The 18,388-nt window shown below is 41.6% G+C and overlaps 1 protein-coding gene and 1 non-coding gene across 7 annotated transcripts in view; both read right to left on the bottom strand.

Moving 5' to 3' along the window:
- Positions 1–13,701, bottom strand: part of GABRA5 (gamma-aminobutyric acid type A receptor subunit alpha5) — an 88,781-nt gene extending 75,080 nt beyond the window's left edge. The window contains exons 1-3 of one of the 6 annotated variants that reach the window (XM_032342300.1): positions 13,611–13,701; positions 12,006–12,065; positions 11,442–11,601 (exon numbers count right to left, since the gene is read on the bottom strand). In XM_032342300.1, the coding sequence (XP_032198191.1) occupies positions 11,442–11,527 (86 nt within the window). In that variant the 5' untranslated portion in view covers positions 11,528–11,601; positions 12,006–12,065; positions 13,611–13,701. The other 5 variants (XM_032342304.1, XM_032342299.1, XM_032342301.1 and 2 more) reach the window with 5 other exon arrangements.
- A 3,081-nt stretch (positions 13,702–16,782) lies between these two features.
- LOC116592136 lies at positions 16,783–16,889 on the bottom strand. The gene has a single exon (XR_004286327.1). It is a non-coding gene; the product is annotated as a U6 spliceosomal RNA (small nuclear RNA).
- Positions 16,890–18,388: the final 1,499 nt, after the last annotated feature.

Raw genomic sequence — 18,388 nt, 5'->3', positions numbered from 1 at the left:
CAATTTTTAATTAAAAAATAAAAATATCACTATGAATCAGAAAAAGAGAAAAGAAAAAGTATATCAGTGTTTCAAGTGTGTTTTTCTAAGCTATTTATTATCTGTCGTGAAGTGTTCTTAAATTACATTTGATCTGAACAGCCCTGGCTATTAGGAGACAAACCTTGACTACATCACTGACCATCCAAGATGTTCCAGACACTGTGCGCTTGTAGGGGTCATCTCCATGACCGCTGCCTCCCTTGGTCCTTTGGTACTCTGTCTGCTTCACTACAGTTCCAAAGAAACACTGTCTCACCTGGCGCTGAAACCTATTTCACAAATACCCAAATCATTGCCAACAGCAATGCAATGAATGCAAGGCTTAAGCATTTCAAATCTCACCTTCCAGTTACTGATCAATTTCAGTGTCGGCCCTGTTCTGCTATAACTGCTTCTTGTAATTATTTAAGGGCCTATTTACAATAGAGGCCATGGCTGGAAATTTTCTGTGACTTCTCTCTTTTTACAGAAGTTAGGACCTAGGCGGTAGGAAACATTCTAAAAGAATCTCTGGGGGTGCCTGGGTGGCTCAGTGGGTTAAAGCCTCTGCCTTCGGCTCAGGTCATGATCCCAGGGTCCTGGGATCGAGCCCCGCATCAGGCTCTCTGCTCCGCGGAGAGCCTGCTTCCTCCTCTCTCTCCCTGCCTGCCTCTCTGCCTACTTGTGATCTGTCTGTCAAATAAATAAATACAATCTTAAAAAAAAAAAAAAAAAAAAAGAATCTCTGAAAATGCTTATCAGGGCAGGAGTTGAGGTTTTCTCTCAGGAACAACCAGGAAGCCTTCTGAGGTCGCAGGTTATCCTCAAAAATGCTTAATTTGCAGCGTGTGGTTATGAAATGCAACGTTTCCACAGCCTTGGAGAGGAAGGTCCTCCCCATCTCATAGAACACATGTGATATGACTGCACACAGGAGAATCTCACAGATCTTTGGCAAACTTAGGTGTGCCTCTCTCAAGGTGCAAAATCTGTGAGGACTGCTCCTAAGGTATAAAGTTACTTCAGCTTGCTTTTTTCCATTTTGGTTAGTTGGAACCACATGAAAAACAAAATAATACAAAAATGCTATGCCTTCAGTGTTACATCTATGAGGCCTCCAGATGGAAACATAAGATGCCCTCATCTCTTTGACCGCTCACTCTTAATTGTATTGACTACAACCAAGGATCTCTGCTGATCCTTAGGTCAACTGCGAGTACACAATTGCTTCAAGGAGAAGCTAAAGGCTCAGTTGTTTGGGGGAGTAGATCTTTGTGAGCTGAGGCCAGATCCCCATTATTACTGAGAATAGCCTTGCACATATAAGAAATATTTTAAAAGCTTGGTGGCTGACCCTTCAGTATTGATCTTAATTAACTAGGTTTTCTTAAAATATGAACTGTTTCCTTATATTTAGTGCATTTTGTCTAAAAAAAATGTCATATCTAGTCCATGTGAAGAGTTCCAACACTGACAGATTATTGATTGTTCTAGAAAGGAAATAATAAAGGAAATGTAGGGAATGCCTGCATGGCTCAGTCAGTTAAGCATGTGCCTTCAGCTCAGGTCATAATCCTGGAGTCCTGGGATCCAGCCCAGTGTCAGGGCTCCCTGTTCAGTAGGGAGTCTGCTTCTCCCTCTGCCCTTCACCCTACTCGTGTGCGCACACGCACTCTCTCTCTCTCTCTCTCAAATAAATAAATAAATAAAATATTTTAAAAATAAAACAAAATAATAAAGGAAATATAGAATCAACCATTCTTCTTAAAACATCTTGAGATTTCCTTGTTCAAATATTGTTGTGCACAAAATACACAAGGTCTTGATCACTAAACTTAAACTCTTTTACAATGACTTTAAAATTTGAAGAAAGTTTGAAAAAAAGGAAATAAGGCCACTGAGTCCCATATTTTAAGCTGAGAAAGGAAGGCGGTAGCTGTGAAATGCATAGGGACATGGGTGTGCAGTAGGACAGCAGAATGAAGCTCAGGTGTGGATGGGCTTCTCTAAAAGCTATGCAATGGAACTCCATCCAACTTGAAGTTCTGGGCCATTCAGGGACTTCTGATGAAGTCAGAATGAGAACCTCAAGAAATCTGGTCCACAAATGGATTTAACAGAGTGTTTAAGAAAAGGAAATATGAGCATCCTCAGAAAGAGTAAACTCCTGGCAGTTGTGTAAATTTCTCACCCCTCCTTGTTGTCTTACTACTTCTTCAGGGCATTTGATTCTGGACTCCTGCACTAACTTCTTTCTGATTTCTAGGCCTAGAGATGTGGCTTTAATCAATCCAGGAGAAACAAGAACCAGTATTTTTTTTTTTTAAGGTCCCCAAGTGATGCTCGTGTGCAGCCCTGGTGGCTCTAGGCCTATCTAGATTAGAAATGGAAAGGCTGCTCTTTAAGCCAACAGCCAGAGTGATTCTACATGACTTCAGAGAGCTTCTCTCCCCCGTTATGTCTTCAAGAGGCTATATGATTAGGCTCAGTGTTTATTCCACCAGCTCAGCTCAACAATGTATTTTGGAAGGTCAACCACTTACTTATCTTGTACTGTGGTGAGTACTGGGTATGTGAAGATGACAAAGATAGTATTCCCAACCTGCAGGACACAGCTGTGTTCTAAAAGAATCAGTCACATTCATAGAGTATTTCAACAGAACATGGTAAGTGTAGGGATCTATAGGATGCACAAGACATTCTAGGAACCTAAAGGAAAGACACAGAGCTCTGTCCAGGGCTACCAGAAAGAAGAACTGACCTGCTCTCAAGTCAAAGAAGGGGATGTTGAAGGGGTTGTGAGCAGTGGACTTGGGAAAGAAAACAATGATGCTTGTAGAGGTTAAGAAAGATCTTTGGTGAGTAAAGTAACGCATGCTAGTGGAGAGACAGCATACATTAAACCATAAAGGACTTCACATGCCATGCTGCACTCCTAGAGTCAGTCCTGAAGGTAGTGGGAACTTTAAAGCATTTAAACAGGTGCACTTTATTTCCCTCTGGCCCTTTGGTGCTTTGTGGATGATGGACTTGGCAAAGGCAAGGCCAGAGGCATAGAGGCCAGTTACTCAGGCCATGTCAGTGGTGACAGAGGCAACAAGGTTTCTGAGGGCGGATATAAGGAAGAGTCTGAGTACAACAGGAAAGGGAATCCCAAGCAAACTATCCCCCAAATTAGCCAACACAGAGTTAACCCTGCAGTAGAATCCACACATTACTCTGAAAGGGGAATTGTATCATTAGTTCAATCTCAGAGTAAGTTTCTTTTTGAGGAACTATGAAAGATTTTACTCTAACATAACTTTATCTATTTATCTACCAGTATTATAATTTCTAATGATAATAATGATAATAAGAATATGCTGCAGATTCCAGCTTTAAAGGTATTTCATCAGGTGATGCCTGAGGGTGTCTTATTTTGGCACTTAAAAGAGTACAAGGTCAACAGTTATGTCATCATTTCTGGGGTTTAAAAAAACCTGTTGAGAACTGTTCCACAAATGTTGCTACTGAAGGCAAGGTGTGACATATTTCTTTGTGATGTTATCTCCGCTTATGTTGATAGCCATTTTTGATTTACATTAAATGGGATCAATAATGGCAATGAACTTACTTTGGGAACTGAACTAGATTGCTTTTAAGTGGCAGCTTCTCTGTCTTCTTAAATTGCATTTCTACATTTTTTTCTCTAGTATTTAATTACTTCTGAGAAATAGATCTTCAGATTATTTGCTTGTCACTTTCACCTTATTAAATAAATACCTCTAAGTGGCACCATTTTGTGATGTTTTCCGGAAATTTCCATTGCACGCTACTTTAACCATTTCAAAAACTACGTAAAAGAAAATAACAAACATGGTAGACACTAGCTAGACAATGAAAGGCAATTCCAAGTTTCCCAATAAGAGTCATCCCCTCTTGTGGTGGAACCATGGACTTGAAATGTGTCTCATGTGCACAAAGTCATGGCCATGAAATTATGCCAGAACTCTTAGCTTGTCCCCAAGTTTCACTCTTCACTCCTATCAGCCATCGGTTTCACTCTTCACTCCTATCAGCTCCCTACACAGTTCTCTAGCTTACCCCTGCTTGCACCTTTCATGTAGCCTCAACTCTTATCCCTATCACTATAGCCCTGGTCAGAATCCTATAGCCTACAAGGTAAAACACAGGTCTCCCTTCTTGCAGGCCACACTCCCTTCATCTAATCCTACCCACATTTCCCTAGACTCTCCCCAATCACACTGGATGCCCTAAATATGTGATTATGCTGCACATAAACCATCTTGTGTTGATCTCACATAGTTTTCTCTCCCTTCCCAATCATTCCCATCAGTAATGACATCTGCTGCAATGTAACAGGTCTTTAAAACATCTCTCATTCACCTCATATTCCTTCCAGTTATTGTTTCATTCTTTGCCCCTCTTCTCAAAACTCACTTAAGAGTTGTCTACGCTAGAGGGGCACATGGGTGGCTCAGTGGGTTAAAGCCTCTGCCTTTGGCTCAGGTCATGATCCCAGGGTCCTGGAATTGAGCTCCGAATCGGGATCTCTGCTCAGCAGGGAGCCTGCTTCCCCCTATCTCTCTGCCTGCCTCTCTGCCTACTTGTGATCTCTGTCTGTCAAATAAATTAAAAAAAAAAAAAAAGAGTTGTCTACACTAGAAACCTCTGCTGCCTCTCCTCCCTTCTCTTGGACCCACTCCAGTCTGGCTTTTGCTGTGTGCATTCCAATGAAGCCTCTCATCTGGAGGCTACTGAACACTGTCAAACCCAACAATCAAATCTCAGTCCTCATCCGACCACGTCTCCCTTTTCACAACATTTTCTCCACCAGGTCTTGGGATGCTGCTCTCTTTGTTCTTCCTATCTTCACTGGCATCCTCCTCTTGCTTGCCCTTACCCCCTTACCTTCCTAAATTTAGACAGGGCACAGTCTAGGTAACTTTGCTTGGTTTACAGTCAATCCTAAATTATCTCATCCAGTCTAGTGGCTTTAAATATCCGCCATAGATGAAAGACTTGCAATTCATGTTTCCAGGCCCAGGCTTTTTCTGACCTCTGGACTTTTATGTCCAATAGCCTGTCTGGACCCTTGGATATCTAACAGGGCTTAACACATCTATAGCTGCACTCATGATTTTTGCTAGAACTTTTTCTCCTGCTGTCTTCTCTAGCTCAATAGTAGGCAATTGAACGTGTCATGTTCTTAGGTCAAATACCTGGGGGTAAGGGGTATCATCCTTGACTCCTTTCTTTCATCAACCCATCAACAAGTCATTCCTTCCCTGTGCTGCTGTATTCTCTCAAATGCCATCTCTGCTCCTTCCTCTACTAACCACCCCCACCCCAGATTTTATTCTATCCTCCACTCAGCAGCTAGAGCAACCTTTAAACTTTAAGTCACATTATTGTCACATCTCAATTGGGTCATAATTCACTCCTACTTAAAACCCCTCGAAGACCCTCTATGACCTATAACAGCCAACTACTCTTCTTGGTACTACCTAGCATGTCCTATAAGGGTTTTCATGATCTGACCCTCTCCTCTCCCCACTGCCTTTCTGATTAAGCCTCCTACCTACCCCCCTTCCTTATACTGCTTTCATTGCCCCTTCCATGCCAAGCATGCCAGTGCATTCACTGCTCTGCTCACCTTTCAACCTTCTCTACACAGCCCTGCCCATGCCCTCACTGCCTTTAGATGTTTCCTAAGTCATCTGTCTCTAGCACATTCACTGTCTCTTACTCTGTTTCTTCATGGCAATTGTGTCCCAACTGAATGTATTTGTTCACTGCACAGGAGAATGTACCCTGAAGGCAGGCAATCTCTGCCCACTGCAGGATCTTAGCACCTAGAACAGTACCTGGCACATTGATGCAGCAGTAAGGCATTGTTCTCTGTGATGCTCACATCCTAATCCCAGACTGTGACTGTGGATGTGCTACTTTACATGGCAAGGGAGACTCTGCAGACATGATTAAGGTTACTGACTTTGCCATGCTCTGGCCCTAGGCCCAGCACCATGCTTACCCTGTAGGTCTTAGTAAACCTTGGGTGCCTCCTGGTCCCAACATCTAAAAAGATAGCTAGCCTATACTCAGCACCCCCCCCCCCCCCACCTGGCCTTGTTTCAGCATTTAGCATACATTCGGCAACGTATTCTCCATATCAGCCCTGTGACGTGGGATCCATTAATAACTCCACTTTGAGATTAGGAAACTGAGTTGCAGGCAGGTTTAGAAATTCCTCCGCAGCCACACAGCAAGTGTGCAGCAACAGAGATCAGAAGTACCTGACTGCTCTCTGTCAAAGTGATACCTAACACTATTATATACTTGACAGGGGTCCTAAAACAGGAGCCAATTCGATTGTAGAGTAATGGCCCAATTTTTTTTGTTTGTTAAAATTGAAAATGATCTGGTTCTGGATTTAATATATTTTTAGGTTTGCTTTTTGATCTTGAAATGAATTGTTAAATAAATACAAATAAAACAGAGTATTCAATGAACCACTGAAGCCTGTTTCCTGGCATATCTTTCTTTCCCTCATATGATCACTTCTCTATAATATTTTATTTCATAGGAGATATTTTGTGTTTGATTTTACTTGAGCAGTGGTAGACACACTATCTTTAGAACAGTGTTATTTGAGTTCTAGATTAGAATATTCTTTTGTTTCCAATGTATAGATTTCCACCCCCGTTCTTTCCCTTTAGACTGCAATCAACATATCAGGACATTTTGGAGAAGGTCCCACAATGGAGAGGACTGGTCCAGGTCCTGATCTCTGATATGGATCCTGATTCTGCCACTTTCCCATGAAATTCAGACACATTTCCCTATGCTCGTCAGCCTGAACTCTTTTCATCTACAAAAGGAGTTTTTAAAAAAAATATTTTGTAGTAGGAAATTAAATAGCACATTTTTTGAAATGGCCTTCCAGAAATGAAGGAGATATACCCATATAAACACTGTTAATTACTGTTGCTATCAACAGAGTTCTAAGATTTCTTTTTACTTTTGATTCTAATATTTTCCTCTAAAATTTCACACCAGTTAAAATATGCATGTTATGCAATTGCACCTTTGTAAAAATCCAAAAGCCCACAATCTCCTTCTCCCCTTGAACCCAGCCAGTGACTCATCTTGGAGCTGATCGCCAGACCGGGTCGGCTGGGTCGGTGCTGGCCGACTGTCCTTCTAAGCTTTACTTAGCTCACTGCCTGTTGGCATGATGAACATGCTAAAAGTTTCCTCTCTAAAGCATGTGATTGGAAAGTATTTTCTTTTGGTACCTTAAAATATATATATATATATTGGGTATTACTCTGTAGCAAAGTCCTAGTCACCTAAAATTTTTGCTATGCACAAGAACTACCCTTCTGATCTCTGGCTATCCCTGGGGCCTCCACTTAGATATCCCACCTCCTGCAAGTGTCCCAACTGCTTAGGTGATGCTTCCATGTGTTTTGATAATTGTTACAATGACCGTTTGTCCTGTGCCTCATGAACCTGCAGCTACAGTGCAGAAAGAACTTGCCATCTGGGGATTCATAAGAGAAAACATGCCATTTAAAAAGACATTGTGAGTACTTGAATGATTCAGAGAGAATGTACTTTCTGCTCCAGTTAAAAGAAAAGAACCGTCCTTGAGAATGTGTATGAGAAAGCTCTCTTCATGAAACCAAAGGTCCAGGTTAGCATACTTAGGTAGACAAATAAAGAATAACTTTGTTCATGTTCATAAGTTACTCCTACAAGAATCTCCTTTTAATTGCAAATGATAAAAGTTGGTTTCTAAAGTATATTTAAATTGTAGTTCCCATGTAATAAAATGCTAATGCAGTTTTTGTTTTCCAATAGATAAACCCCTAAAATATATTTAATACAAATAAATGAATGAAAATAAATTTTACCTTATTATTAAGTTGATAATCCTCAAATTTATCTTAAAATTATCACTGGTCTGTCAAGTCTGATAAACTGTGATTTTTCAAATGATAATAAATTAATTCCAGTTTAAATTTAATATTATGTATTTGGACATTACATTGAGTCAAATATCGTTTCTGTGCTAGTTTTTCGATACTGTGTTCTTCTGATTACTGGTCTTGTTAAAATAATTACAATGCTTCAAATAATACCATGTCTCTGAATGTGACATAGCATAAGACTGACAGTCAAATAAGGCCTCTGTCCCATTATATGTTTGACTCATTCTCTGTTATATAACTTAAAACTAATAAAAGAATTATAAAGGCTATTGAAAATGAGCTGCTGGTGACTCTGATCAAATCAGGAGAAGCAAAAGAAAGAATACTCGTATATTTTCAAAGCAGTTTCACATTAATTATCTTACATAATCACCAAATATGTTTTACTTATCACATTTATAAATTTTCTGATTGCCCAAATCCACATACTTGTCACAAACGCTAAGTATATGCACAAAAGCTCACATTTGCCTTTTTTCCTTTTGTTCCCTGACTGGTCTTCTGTTACCCTCTTTGCTCTCCACCAGTTATCTCATTTCTTTTATACATCTGCAGAAGTCAGTATTTCTCTTGTCCCGAAATGTTCAAATTTAGGGCCTTCATGCTGCCCCTTTCATCTTTCTCTAAAACCTAATCAAACAAATGCGTTCTTTAGGAGGAAAAGACAGAGCTTCCATCACTCTTTTTCTCCCCCTAATCTCAGAACAGAGAACTCTCTCTACCCCAATGCAGAGAATGCCTTCCAGAATTGCATTCCCCCCTCTATAGATTGGTCTGACTCAGACCAGCCCAGCAAGCTCCGTGTAGCCAAGGACCACCAGGGCTGAATCACGGAAGAGTGCTAAGTAAGAAATCTTGGCTTCCTGTCTGGGTTAGCTCTCCCTCTCTCTTACCTTCCCAGACTGTAAGACTGCGCTAATAAGTGTTTAGCTCATAAGGTTCCTCCTAGGATGTACCTAAAGCAGATAACATAACAATAGGTGTTCCATATTGCATAGCTGTTATTTTGTCAAGATTTTAAGCCAAATGAGTGCTATGAAAATTTCTTTGCAATTTAACAAAGTTAATTCCTAAGTACATTAAAAGTACAAGCAAGTGAGAGGAGCCTTGTATAAGAAGGCTCCTGTATAAGAAGGAAAATCAATAGAAACTTATGCTCCCAGATGTTAAAATGGCTTTTGTGGCTGGCCAGGGTTTTTGAAACCCACCCTTTCACTTTCCTGGTGACCCCACTTCACTGAATGCAACTGGACACACAGGGTCACAAGTTAAAAGCACTGAGGGAACCTGATATAAAAATCAACTTATAGAAATATCTTCTAATAGAAAATATTTAAAACAGTTAAAGCCAAATGTGTTCACTATAGGAAAATTTATACAGCATAATCAGAAAGAATGTAAACACCCCAAATTAGAGAAGTAGCAGATGATGAAGCATTCATGCAGTGTAATAATATTCATCCATTTTTAAATCATATATTTTAAAGAAACTGTAATAACAAAAAAAGCATGAAAAAAGCATAGTACAAAACTGAAGGTGCAATATCATCCCAACTGTATAAAAATATGCATAGAGGCAAATGAAAGAAGACACCAAAATATAAAAGATGATTGTTTCTGTATGGTGGAGTTAAGGACATTTTCTTTTTTTATGTGATATTCTGTGTCTCACAGACTTTCTGCAGTTGGTAGGCATTGTTTCAGGATGGACTGTTGAGCATAAAACTAAAATTCAAAACTTCTCTCATGGCTAATTCTACGGGGAGGTTGAAGTGTCCTATACCACTTGTACAGTATTAGCTTCCGGAAACTAGCAATTATCTCTCTATTTTGAAGTTGACCCCTGAAAGCCACCAAATTAAATAAGAAAGCATAGCTGCGTCTAATATCTAGTCTCCATATATGCACATGACTTCATACTTCAGACTGACAGCCACCAGGGAGTGTAGAAACTTCATGCCTACAGAATGCAAATTCACGATAATAGATTGGACCAAAATCTTAAAAAGAAAATGTTTCCAATCCTAGCATACTCTTCACCTCTGAAATATTGCTAAATACATGCGGTATGTCAGTAAACATAATAACTACCTCATGTCTTAATTTGGAAATGTGAATTCCATGTATGAGTTCACTTACAACGTTTTCATTCAGGAGAACACCCGGAACACCACAGTTGATAGGATTTGACAGCTGGGAGAAACTTTGGAAAGGAAAAGTTTCATTGAACAGATAAGGAAACTGAAGACAGGATAGGGGAGATGTCAAGTCAAGACGACCAGCAAGGCAAGAATAACAATGAATACTCTGTCCCAAGGGAATACTCTGGCTGTGCATATCAGCATGCTCGGGCTGCCATCCTGACAATGCTGAGAGACGAGCATGCCCCTGGCTGACCTGGATTACAGTCCCAGTGTGGGCATTTACCAGCCATGGCAACTGCGAATGGTCACAGTTTCTCTCTTCTGCAGAGACCTGGAAAGGTCAGAAGAGCAGAAAATGACCACAGGACAGAGAATGTTATGTACCTGGGAGGGTCCTCCCTACTGGCCAGAGAGAAGGGGTCTCTGGGTGGTAAGAAAGCTGCTGCATGCTCAAGATCCCTCCATGATTTATGTGAGTGTAGACTACACTGTGGAACTTTTGGAACCAATTTTTACGGAACAAGTGCTTGACACCTTTTGTCATGAAATTTAATTTCTTAATTATGCTCCCTCAACTTCAAGTTATACTCCTTTTGATTAGCCAGACCAATTTTGGGGAGGTCGGAGGAGAGGAGGATCAGCACCCCTAAGAACACTTGCCTGGGATGTTGGTTATGCCTAGTTTGATGGAAACAAAACAAAAAGATTATAATCAGTATGCTAATACTAAAGGTCAATGTGAAAGAGCTTCGAGAAATCAATAATGCCTGATGACCAGGTGTGTCTTGCAGATCTTCAGACACGTGTAGTTTCTAGTACACGTAGTAGTTTCTACACCCGCATTCAGGTGGCCACTGTTCAAAGCCTTTGCCTCAGGCCAGGACCACTGTTACGTCCTTGTCAATGCCACACAGTGTGGATTTGGCTGTCAAGGCAATTGCTTTGCATAATGGAACCCAAGGAAGGCAACCAAAACACTGACAATCAGTAAGTGTCCTTCATGCATGAGAACTTAGAAATCTTGTTTTAACCTGAGTAGGAGAAAACACAGCTGACTCCTCTGAAACCATCTCTGCTTCCATTTCTGAAAACATACTCTGTGGCACAGCCCTGCTCAACACAAGAGCATGGGGTAGGGCGAGGACTCTATTTACAACAAATCGAAGGGCATGGGACTGCAAAGACGAAAGGGAGGGTTTGCTGATGTACTAGTCACCAAAGTTTCTTAAAGGCACTTGTGCACCAAACCCATAAAATAAAAGCATAGACGGTAACTCACCCAAAGTGACTGGCTAAGTTCATGGAAATACAAAAGAGAAGGAGGTTTTTTATCATGATAAAGCTAGAAAACATTCCATTGTCCATTCCCAATAAGAATAATAGTTGAAGCAGATGAATTTTGAAGAATAACTGTTCCTTTCTCCAACTTGATCTTGAAGCTGAAAGGTACACAAAGGGAGAAAGCATACAATATGAATGTTTGTGTGTGTGTGTGTGTGTGTGTGAGACAACTCCTGAAATCAACTCATACTGCCAGCAGCACAATTTACAAAGAGACCTGGCCGTCCTTCACAAACACAGCTCCACTGTGTTATCTGTGTCTACTAGGCAGTAAGTTGGGGCATGAAAAGGAGTTACAATAGGGCTTAATTTCCGCTTTTAGAGTGCAGACTCATTCTAATTTATTTCTTACACATTTCAAATACTTTGCTTTATTTCTCAACATATTATCAAATGACCCATTAGTCTTATTAGAATAAATGTTTGAAGTTATCTGATTGTGGGCTTTTTTGTTTTTTGGTTTTTTTTGCATCTGTCAAATCCACAAGTGGAATCGTTTTACCTTTCTGAAATATTTGCCACGCGTTCAAAGCCAGCAAGCTACTCCTTGTTCTGCAAGGTGCTGAGAGAAAGTATGTGGAAAGAGGGGAAAAAAGGCACATTTAAGAAACAAATCTACAGGATCACGATAATATAAGATCTGCTTATAAGAGAAGGTTGCCACTTTCTCAGCATTCTGTCCCCATAACTAAATAACTTAATCACTACATTTGGGGAAGACTCTCATCTCTGTGCTGGGCCCTAATTAATGCATTTTAAGTCCAGGCAGGCACAGTCCCTGGGCTCTGCAACTAACCTTAGCGAAGGCACATATTTCTCGATATGCGCATAACGCAAATAGGTGCACACTATAGAGGAACACCGCGTGTTCAGAAGGAACATTTTCCCAAGGAGACCCCTGGCGAACTCGGGAATTGGGAAACATACAACAGGTACTTCCACCTCAGAAGCTGAAGCCCTCCTGTCAAGAAGGGCAGGGTGCCATGCGGTGGTCGCCTGGGCGCGTCCTGGGGCTTGTCGCCTGACCCGGGCCGTACTCCGGGCGGCGAGCACTCGGCGCTGCATGCGGGAAGCTGGGGCGGCGCCTCCTGCCGCCCTCCGCCCTGAGCCAGGACCCCCAAAGAGAGGCTCCGCTCCCACCGCCCCCAGACCACCGTGGGGGTTTGCGGGCGCAGGTGGGCGCGGGGGCGGCATTGCGGAGCCGCAGCCTAGCCAACCTGGCGCCGGCGGCCGGGCAGCGTCGGCCTCCCGCCCTGTCCGCAGCAGCGCGCCCAGCGCCTCCCGCTCCCCGACCCTCCCTCGCTCGTTTTGGCCCTCACACACCTCCACTGCTCTAGCCTCAGGTCGGAGCCTCCTCGGCGAGGAGCGCGCTGTGCTGCGGCGGCTCCGAGACCCCCGGCCTCTAGCAGCCCGCCCAACCCACCCGCGACACCCCCGCGGAGTCCGCGCCCACCCCGCAAGCATCGCCGGGACACCCCGCGCCTCAGAGCCCCGGGGCTGGCGGGGTCCTCCAGGTGGGCGATTTCGCCCCTCCGGCTCCAGGGACGGCGGCGGCGTGTGTCCCCACACCCCAAGTCCTACCAGCGGGCCCGCGGTGAGCCCCGATGCCCCGTCCGGCCAGGCTGTACCGCTCAGGCCGCCCCTGCCCTCCCGCGCTGGCTTTGCCCCCGCAGTCGCCGAGGGAAAGTTTGCGCTCCCGGCCGCCTGCGGCGCCCCGCCTGCTCTCCACCTCCCCTCCCGGGCCATGCAGTTCGCGGCTCCAGAGCGCCGAGGGGAGGGGTGCGCGCCCGGCCGGGGCCGCCCTTTCTCTCACCCTCGCCCGCATCTTCTTACCCAGCTGCCAAGAAGGCGAGCCGTCGGCGAGGGTGCATCGTCCTCCTCCTCCTCCGCCTGCTCTCGCCCGGCTGGCAGGCGCGGAAGGCCGGTGCGGCGTCACCGCCCCATGCTGCCAGCGCGAACTTGCCCAGTTCTCCCCGGCCGAGCGGATCCGCCGCCCCGCGCTCCCGCCGCCGCCCTGCGGCTCCGCTCTGCGCCGCGCCCGAGGCCGCGCGCTGCCCCGCTGCAGATCCCCCCCGCGCCCCCAGTGCACTCGCGCACTCGCTCTCACCTCTCCTGAGCGCCACATGTCGTCTCTGGGTTTGACGAACGTTCCTCTGCAGAGGCACTCCGGTAGAGGCCGCCAGACTCTCACCAAATGCGCCCTCGGGCCGGCTCAGCAGAGGGGGAGGGCTGAGGGCCCGCGGCTTGGCCTGGTTTGGAATAGGCCATATATCTGAAGTTTCTTGATGGCCTTCAGGAGCATATTTGGTGCCTCCTGTAATAACCACTGGTTTCCCCTTTTTACAGCAAAGGTGGAGGGGGACTGTCAGCAAAGCGGTAGCCAGAGGTCGTTGGGCCAAGTTTTTCTTTTTAGGTCCAAGCTTGAGTACCTCCCTAACCTTGTGTTCCTCTTCAGTCCTACCACAGGCCTCCATGCCCTCATCTCCTCCTCTCTTGAGGAAGAACTCCTTAGTGAGGCTCCTTTTTTTACCTGTAATTCATTGCGACGGGAAAGAAAGAGCAAAACTGGATTAGAATTAAAATTTACCTAATCGCAATATACATCCCCCACCCCCCGAAGTGTTATTTTTTGACCCAAAAAAAAAAAAACCCAAACAAAAACAAACAAACAACAACAACAAACCGTGTCTATAGCAAGGGTTGTGGGTCTGAAGACCTGAGAGCAGCTCTGGGGTTAAGCAACGGGAAAGCTCCGGGGACCCGAGACATTGGTGTACTGCACTGCCGCTGGTACCCATGCATACCTGGGTTTCAGTACTGGGGTTGTTGAGTTATGTCTGTTTCTGTCTCAGTGGTACAGACCCTGCGAGGTGGCACTAAAGACAACTGGAAGGAAATAGGGTCCAAGCAGCACAAATAAGATGGATGCAAAAAGCAAGCCCAGTACCTCAGGAGGTGGATGCCTCTGGACTATGAAAACATCTGGGAGAAAATGATCAAGATTTAAAGTTAAACCACCAAGAAAATGATGAGCTTTATACTACCGTTCCACAGCTTTTGTGACACTGCATTGTTAATAGTCACTTTTAGCAGAATGATTGTGAAAAAAGACAAGTCTCTAACTCTGCTCCAGAAAGGATCTTTAATCTTTCAGTGTGTGAAGTTACTTTATTCTTCAGTTGTGCCTAATACCAGGTGTTCCAAATCTAAGTTACCTGCTGATACTTTTGCACATTTCAAAAATTCTGAGTTTCTCCAAAAATGAGTAATTTTAAATATATTTCTGAACAAGACATAAAAAAATGTATGAAATGTTGCAAATATACGGGAGATGTTACTCTGGACATTTACCACAATATTAAATAATTCTGATTTTAGTGGTTCTGCATGAAATACAAATTAGATGAGATGTTCATTTGAAAGGTTTTTCTGATTCTAAACTGATTAACTTGAACACATACATTTCTTCATTTTCTAATTTTTCAAAAGGCCTATCACTGAGATAGTCTTGTTGACAGTCAGAATCATTAAAAACAATCAGAATCAACTTAATATAATTTTCACCTTTTAGGTCTTAGAATTCTAGATTTAGGTATACCCGTGACAGCTAATTTTCTTTCAGGATTAAACAGCATAAGACAAATGAAAGAGTTCAAATAACTAGTGAATTTAAAGCTTTCCAGATTATGAAACAAAGTCAGTCAGAAATTTTTGCAAGAAAAGAAAATGTGGAGATCTCAGAGATTACTTTGGGATTAGTGAGAGTTATGGACATTAAATCTTCACAATAACACCTTATCAAGATATCATTGATAAGTAATGAAATATCCACTATAAGTGAATTTATGTTCTTTTAATGAATCAATTTTAAAATATCTATGTTTTGGGTAAGCTTTCTATTAGTTTAATTTCAGTGCATATTGAACATATGGAACATAGTGGAAATTATCTTAAAAAAATCTAATCTTTTAAATTTATTTAAGCTTGTGGCTTAGATACTTACCTCTTCCATATGATGACATGATAACCCAGTCTCTTTTCTTAATTTTTATGAACATATAACCGAGCCTTAGGTTAGATGGACCTATGGGGATAGTGAAATAATGACATATCAAAATTATATAGAAACTCATATGTAGAGGAATACTTATTACCATTTTAATAGTGCTTATTTGTTTTGATACAGAATTCAGTGTTTACCCTGAGAAATAACAGTCTATCAGCTGAATTCCCATTTGTTCCATTAGCATTTTCCCTTTTATTGAAAGACATAAAGCAAAATAGTTACAGTTCTGGAAAGCAGTAGAGGGCACCCCAGTTCCACATAACCTCAGGGTTAACCAGTCTCATTAAGAATGAGTTTCCAGTGTGAGAGCCTAAAATAGTTGAACATGGGGAAACTGGGCAATGGGTGGAGCACTTGCCCCAATAACACCCCCTCTGTGCCATCCTAAGCAGAGACTGAGAAGGGAGGCTCTGTTCAGGTGGGCAGATGTAGTAGAGATGGCTGAAATGGAGAACCAATATCACCATGAGGAAGCAGAGCTTGACAAGTTGAGTGGAGGATGTCCTAAGCTAAGAGCGAACTTGTACAGAATAAGGCAATTTTGTGGGACTCTAGTTAATTTTGTATTTATGAAGAATCAGGGGAAAGAAAGCAAGAGGTAAGATGAGGCAGATGTACTGGGACCAGGTACAAGAAGACAGGAAATGGGGAGAAGTTAACTTCCTCCTGCAAATAAGAAGGAGCTACTGAATAGTTTTGTTGGATGGGGAAGGACATAATTCTAGAAGAGATTCACCTTGGCAAACTGTATAGAGAAAAAGTGTTGGGAGGAGGAAAATCCAGGCTAAAAGCAGGTAAGAACATCACAGTGTCAGCCCATGCTGGGACTTTAATAGACGTTTGAGTTATTTCATTAATGGAACAATAAGCTGATTCTTGGGTATTCAAAGCAGATTTTTAAGTGCTTTGCCCAAACAGAGACAAGGCAGTCTTGATTGTTAAGAAAACCAAAAGCTCAAGTTTGACTAGAAGAGGAAGAAAAATTCCAGGGAAAGATGGCACTTGATTTGGACTCTGAAAGAGTATTTGACAGAAAATATCAGAAAAAGCAAAAGAACAGGGTAGACAGAACAAAGGAACAAGGAAGGGTAGAAGGTACGGGGTGTGCTATGTAAAAAATGCTCCATCCACAGAAAGCATACTCCATATTTTTAATTCATCATTTATTTCTTTTATTTTCATTTCATTCATTCATTCATTCATTCATTCGTTCTTAAATATGGAACACTTCATGGATTTGTGTGTCATTGTTGTGTAGGGGCAATGCTAATCTTCTTCATATCATTCCAATTTTAGTATATGTGCTGCCAAATAGAGCACTCACCTTATTTAAATTAGAACTCCCATAGTAGTCATCTGAAGGCTACATATAAACTATGACCATGTTTTAATTAGCCAGTACTGTTTTAAAATAAATTAGAGAAAACAATTAAAAACCAGGTTTCACATAAATAAATAAGTAAGCAAAGAAATGACTGAGAAAATACTCGAGATCTCTGGCTTTTCTTAAAAGAGAAAAAAATTGAAAGCAGATTTAACAATTCATAGGCATACATTTCTGTCCTTTCGCCCTACCCCACTCCACTTATTTTGGGAATGGGCTTCTTAGAACAATGTAGTCTATTTATTTTTACACTTAGCCTGACTCCTTCACTTACATTACTTGGCAATTGAAGCAATTGAGGTTTTTAAAAAGACTTACAATTTTCTATTCTGATTTCATTTTTCTCTGTATTACTTGTTATATCTATTTTATTTTGTTTTTACTAGTTGTCCTAGAGTTTAAAATAGATACCTTTAAAGTATTACATAGTCTACCTTTAATTAACATTATCCCATTTCATGTATGGTATATGAATCTTATAATATACTTCTTTTTTTTTTCTGTTGTTTTTTGCTGTTGTCACATGTTACTTCCACATAGGTTGTGACTCAGTTGTCTTTTACATTAACAATGAATTATCTTTTTTAATTGTGGTAAGGTATGCCTAATATAAAATTACACTTAACCTTGTTTAAGCGTATAATTCTGACACTAAAAGATTTGACTGTTCTAGGTATCTCGTATCAGTAGAATCATATAATAATTCTCCCTTTGTGTCTGTCTTGTTTTACTTATCATAATATTTCCAAGGTTCATACATGTTATAGCATGTGATTAGTATTTTATTCCTTTCTAAGGTAGAATAACATTCCATTTTATGTATATGCCAAAATTTGTTTATGCATTCATGTATCTGTGGACATTTGGGTTGTTTCACCTATTAACAACTGTGAATAATGTTTCTATGAGCATTGGTATACAAATACCTGCTCAAGCCCCTGCTTCCAGTTCTTTTCTGTGTATAACCAGAAGTAGAATTTTTGGATCATAGGGTAATTATATGTTTAATTTTTTTATATGTTTAATTTTCTGAGGAACCGGCCTACTGCTTTCCACAGTGACTTCAGTATTCTGTGTTCCTAAGAGCAAGAGCTCCAAGTTCTCCACTTCCTCAACAATACCTATTTTCTATTTTTGTTGTTTTTATAATACCCAGCTACAATTGTTTTGTTTTTATAATAGCCACTGTTGTTTTGATTTGCATTTCTCTAATGATTAGTAATGTTGAGCATCACATCATGTGCTTACTGGACATTTGTATACTTTCTTAAAGAAATGTCTATACAGATTGGACCAGTTTTGAAATGGGTTGTTTCTTTTTTTCCATTTTTGAACAATAGGGTTTTTAAAATATATATTCTGGATATTAACACCTTAACATATATATGATTTGAAAATACTTTCTCCTATTATTTATGTTGCTTCTCTACTGAGT

Source organism: Mustela erminea, chromosome 5, assembly GCF_009829155.1.
Source record: "Mustela erminea isolate mMusErm1 chromosome 5, mMusErm1.Pri, whole genome shotgun sequence".
Classification (NCBI taxonomy): Eukaryota; Metazoa; Chordata; class Mammalia; order Carnivora; family Mustelidae; genus Mustela; species Mustela erminea.
This window is presented reverse-complemented; position numbering and strand designations above follow the sequence as displayed.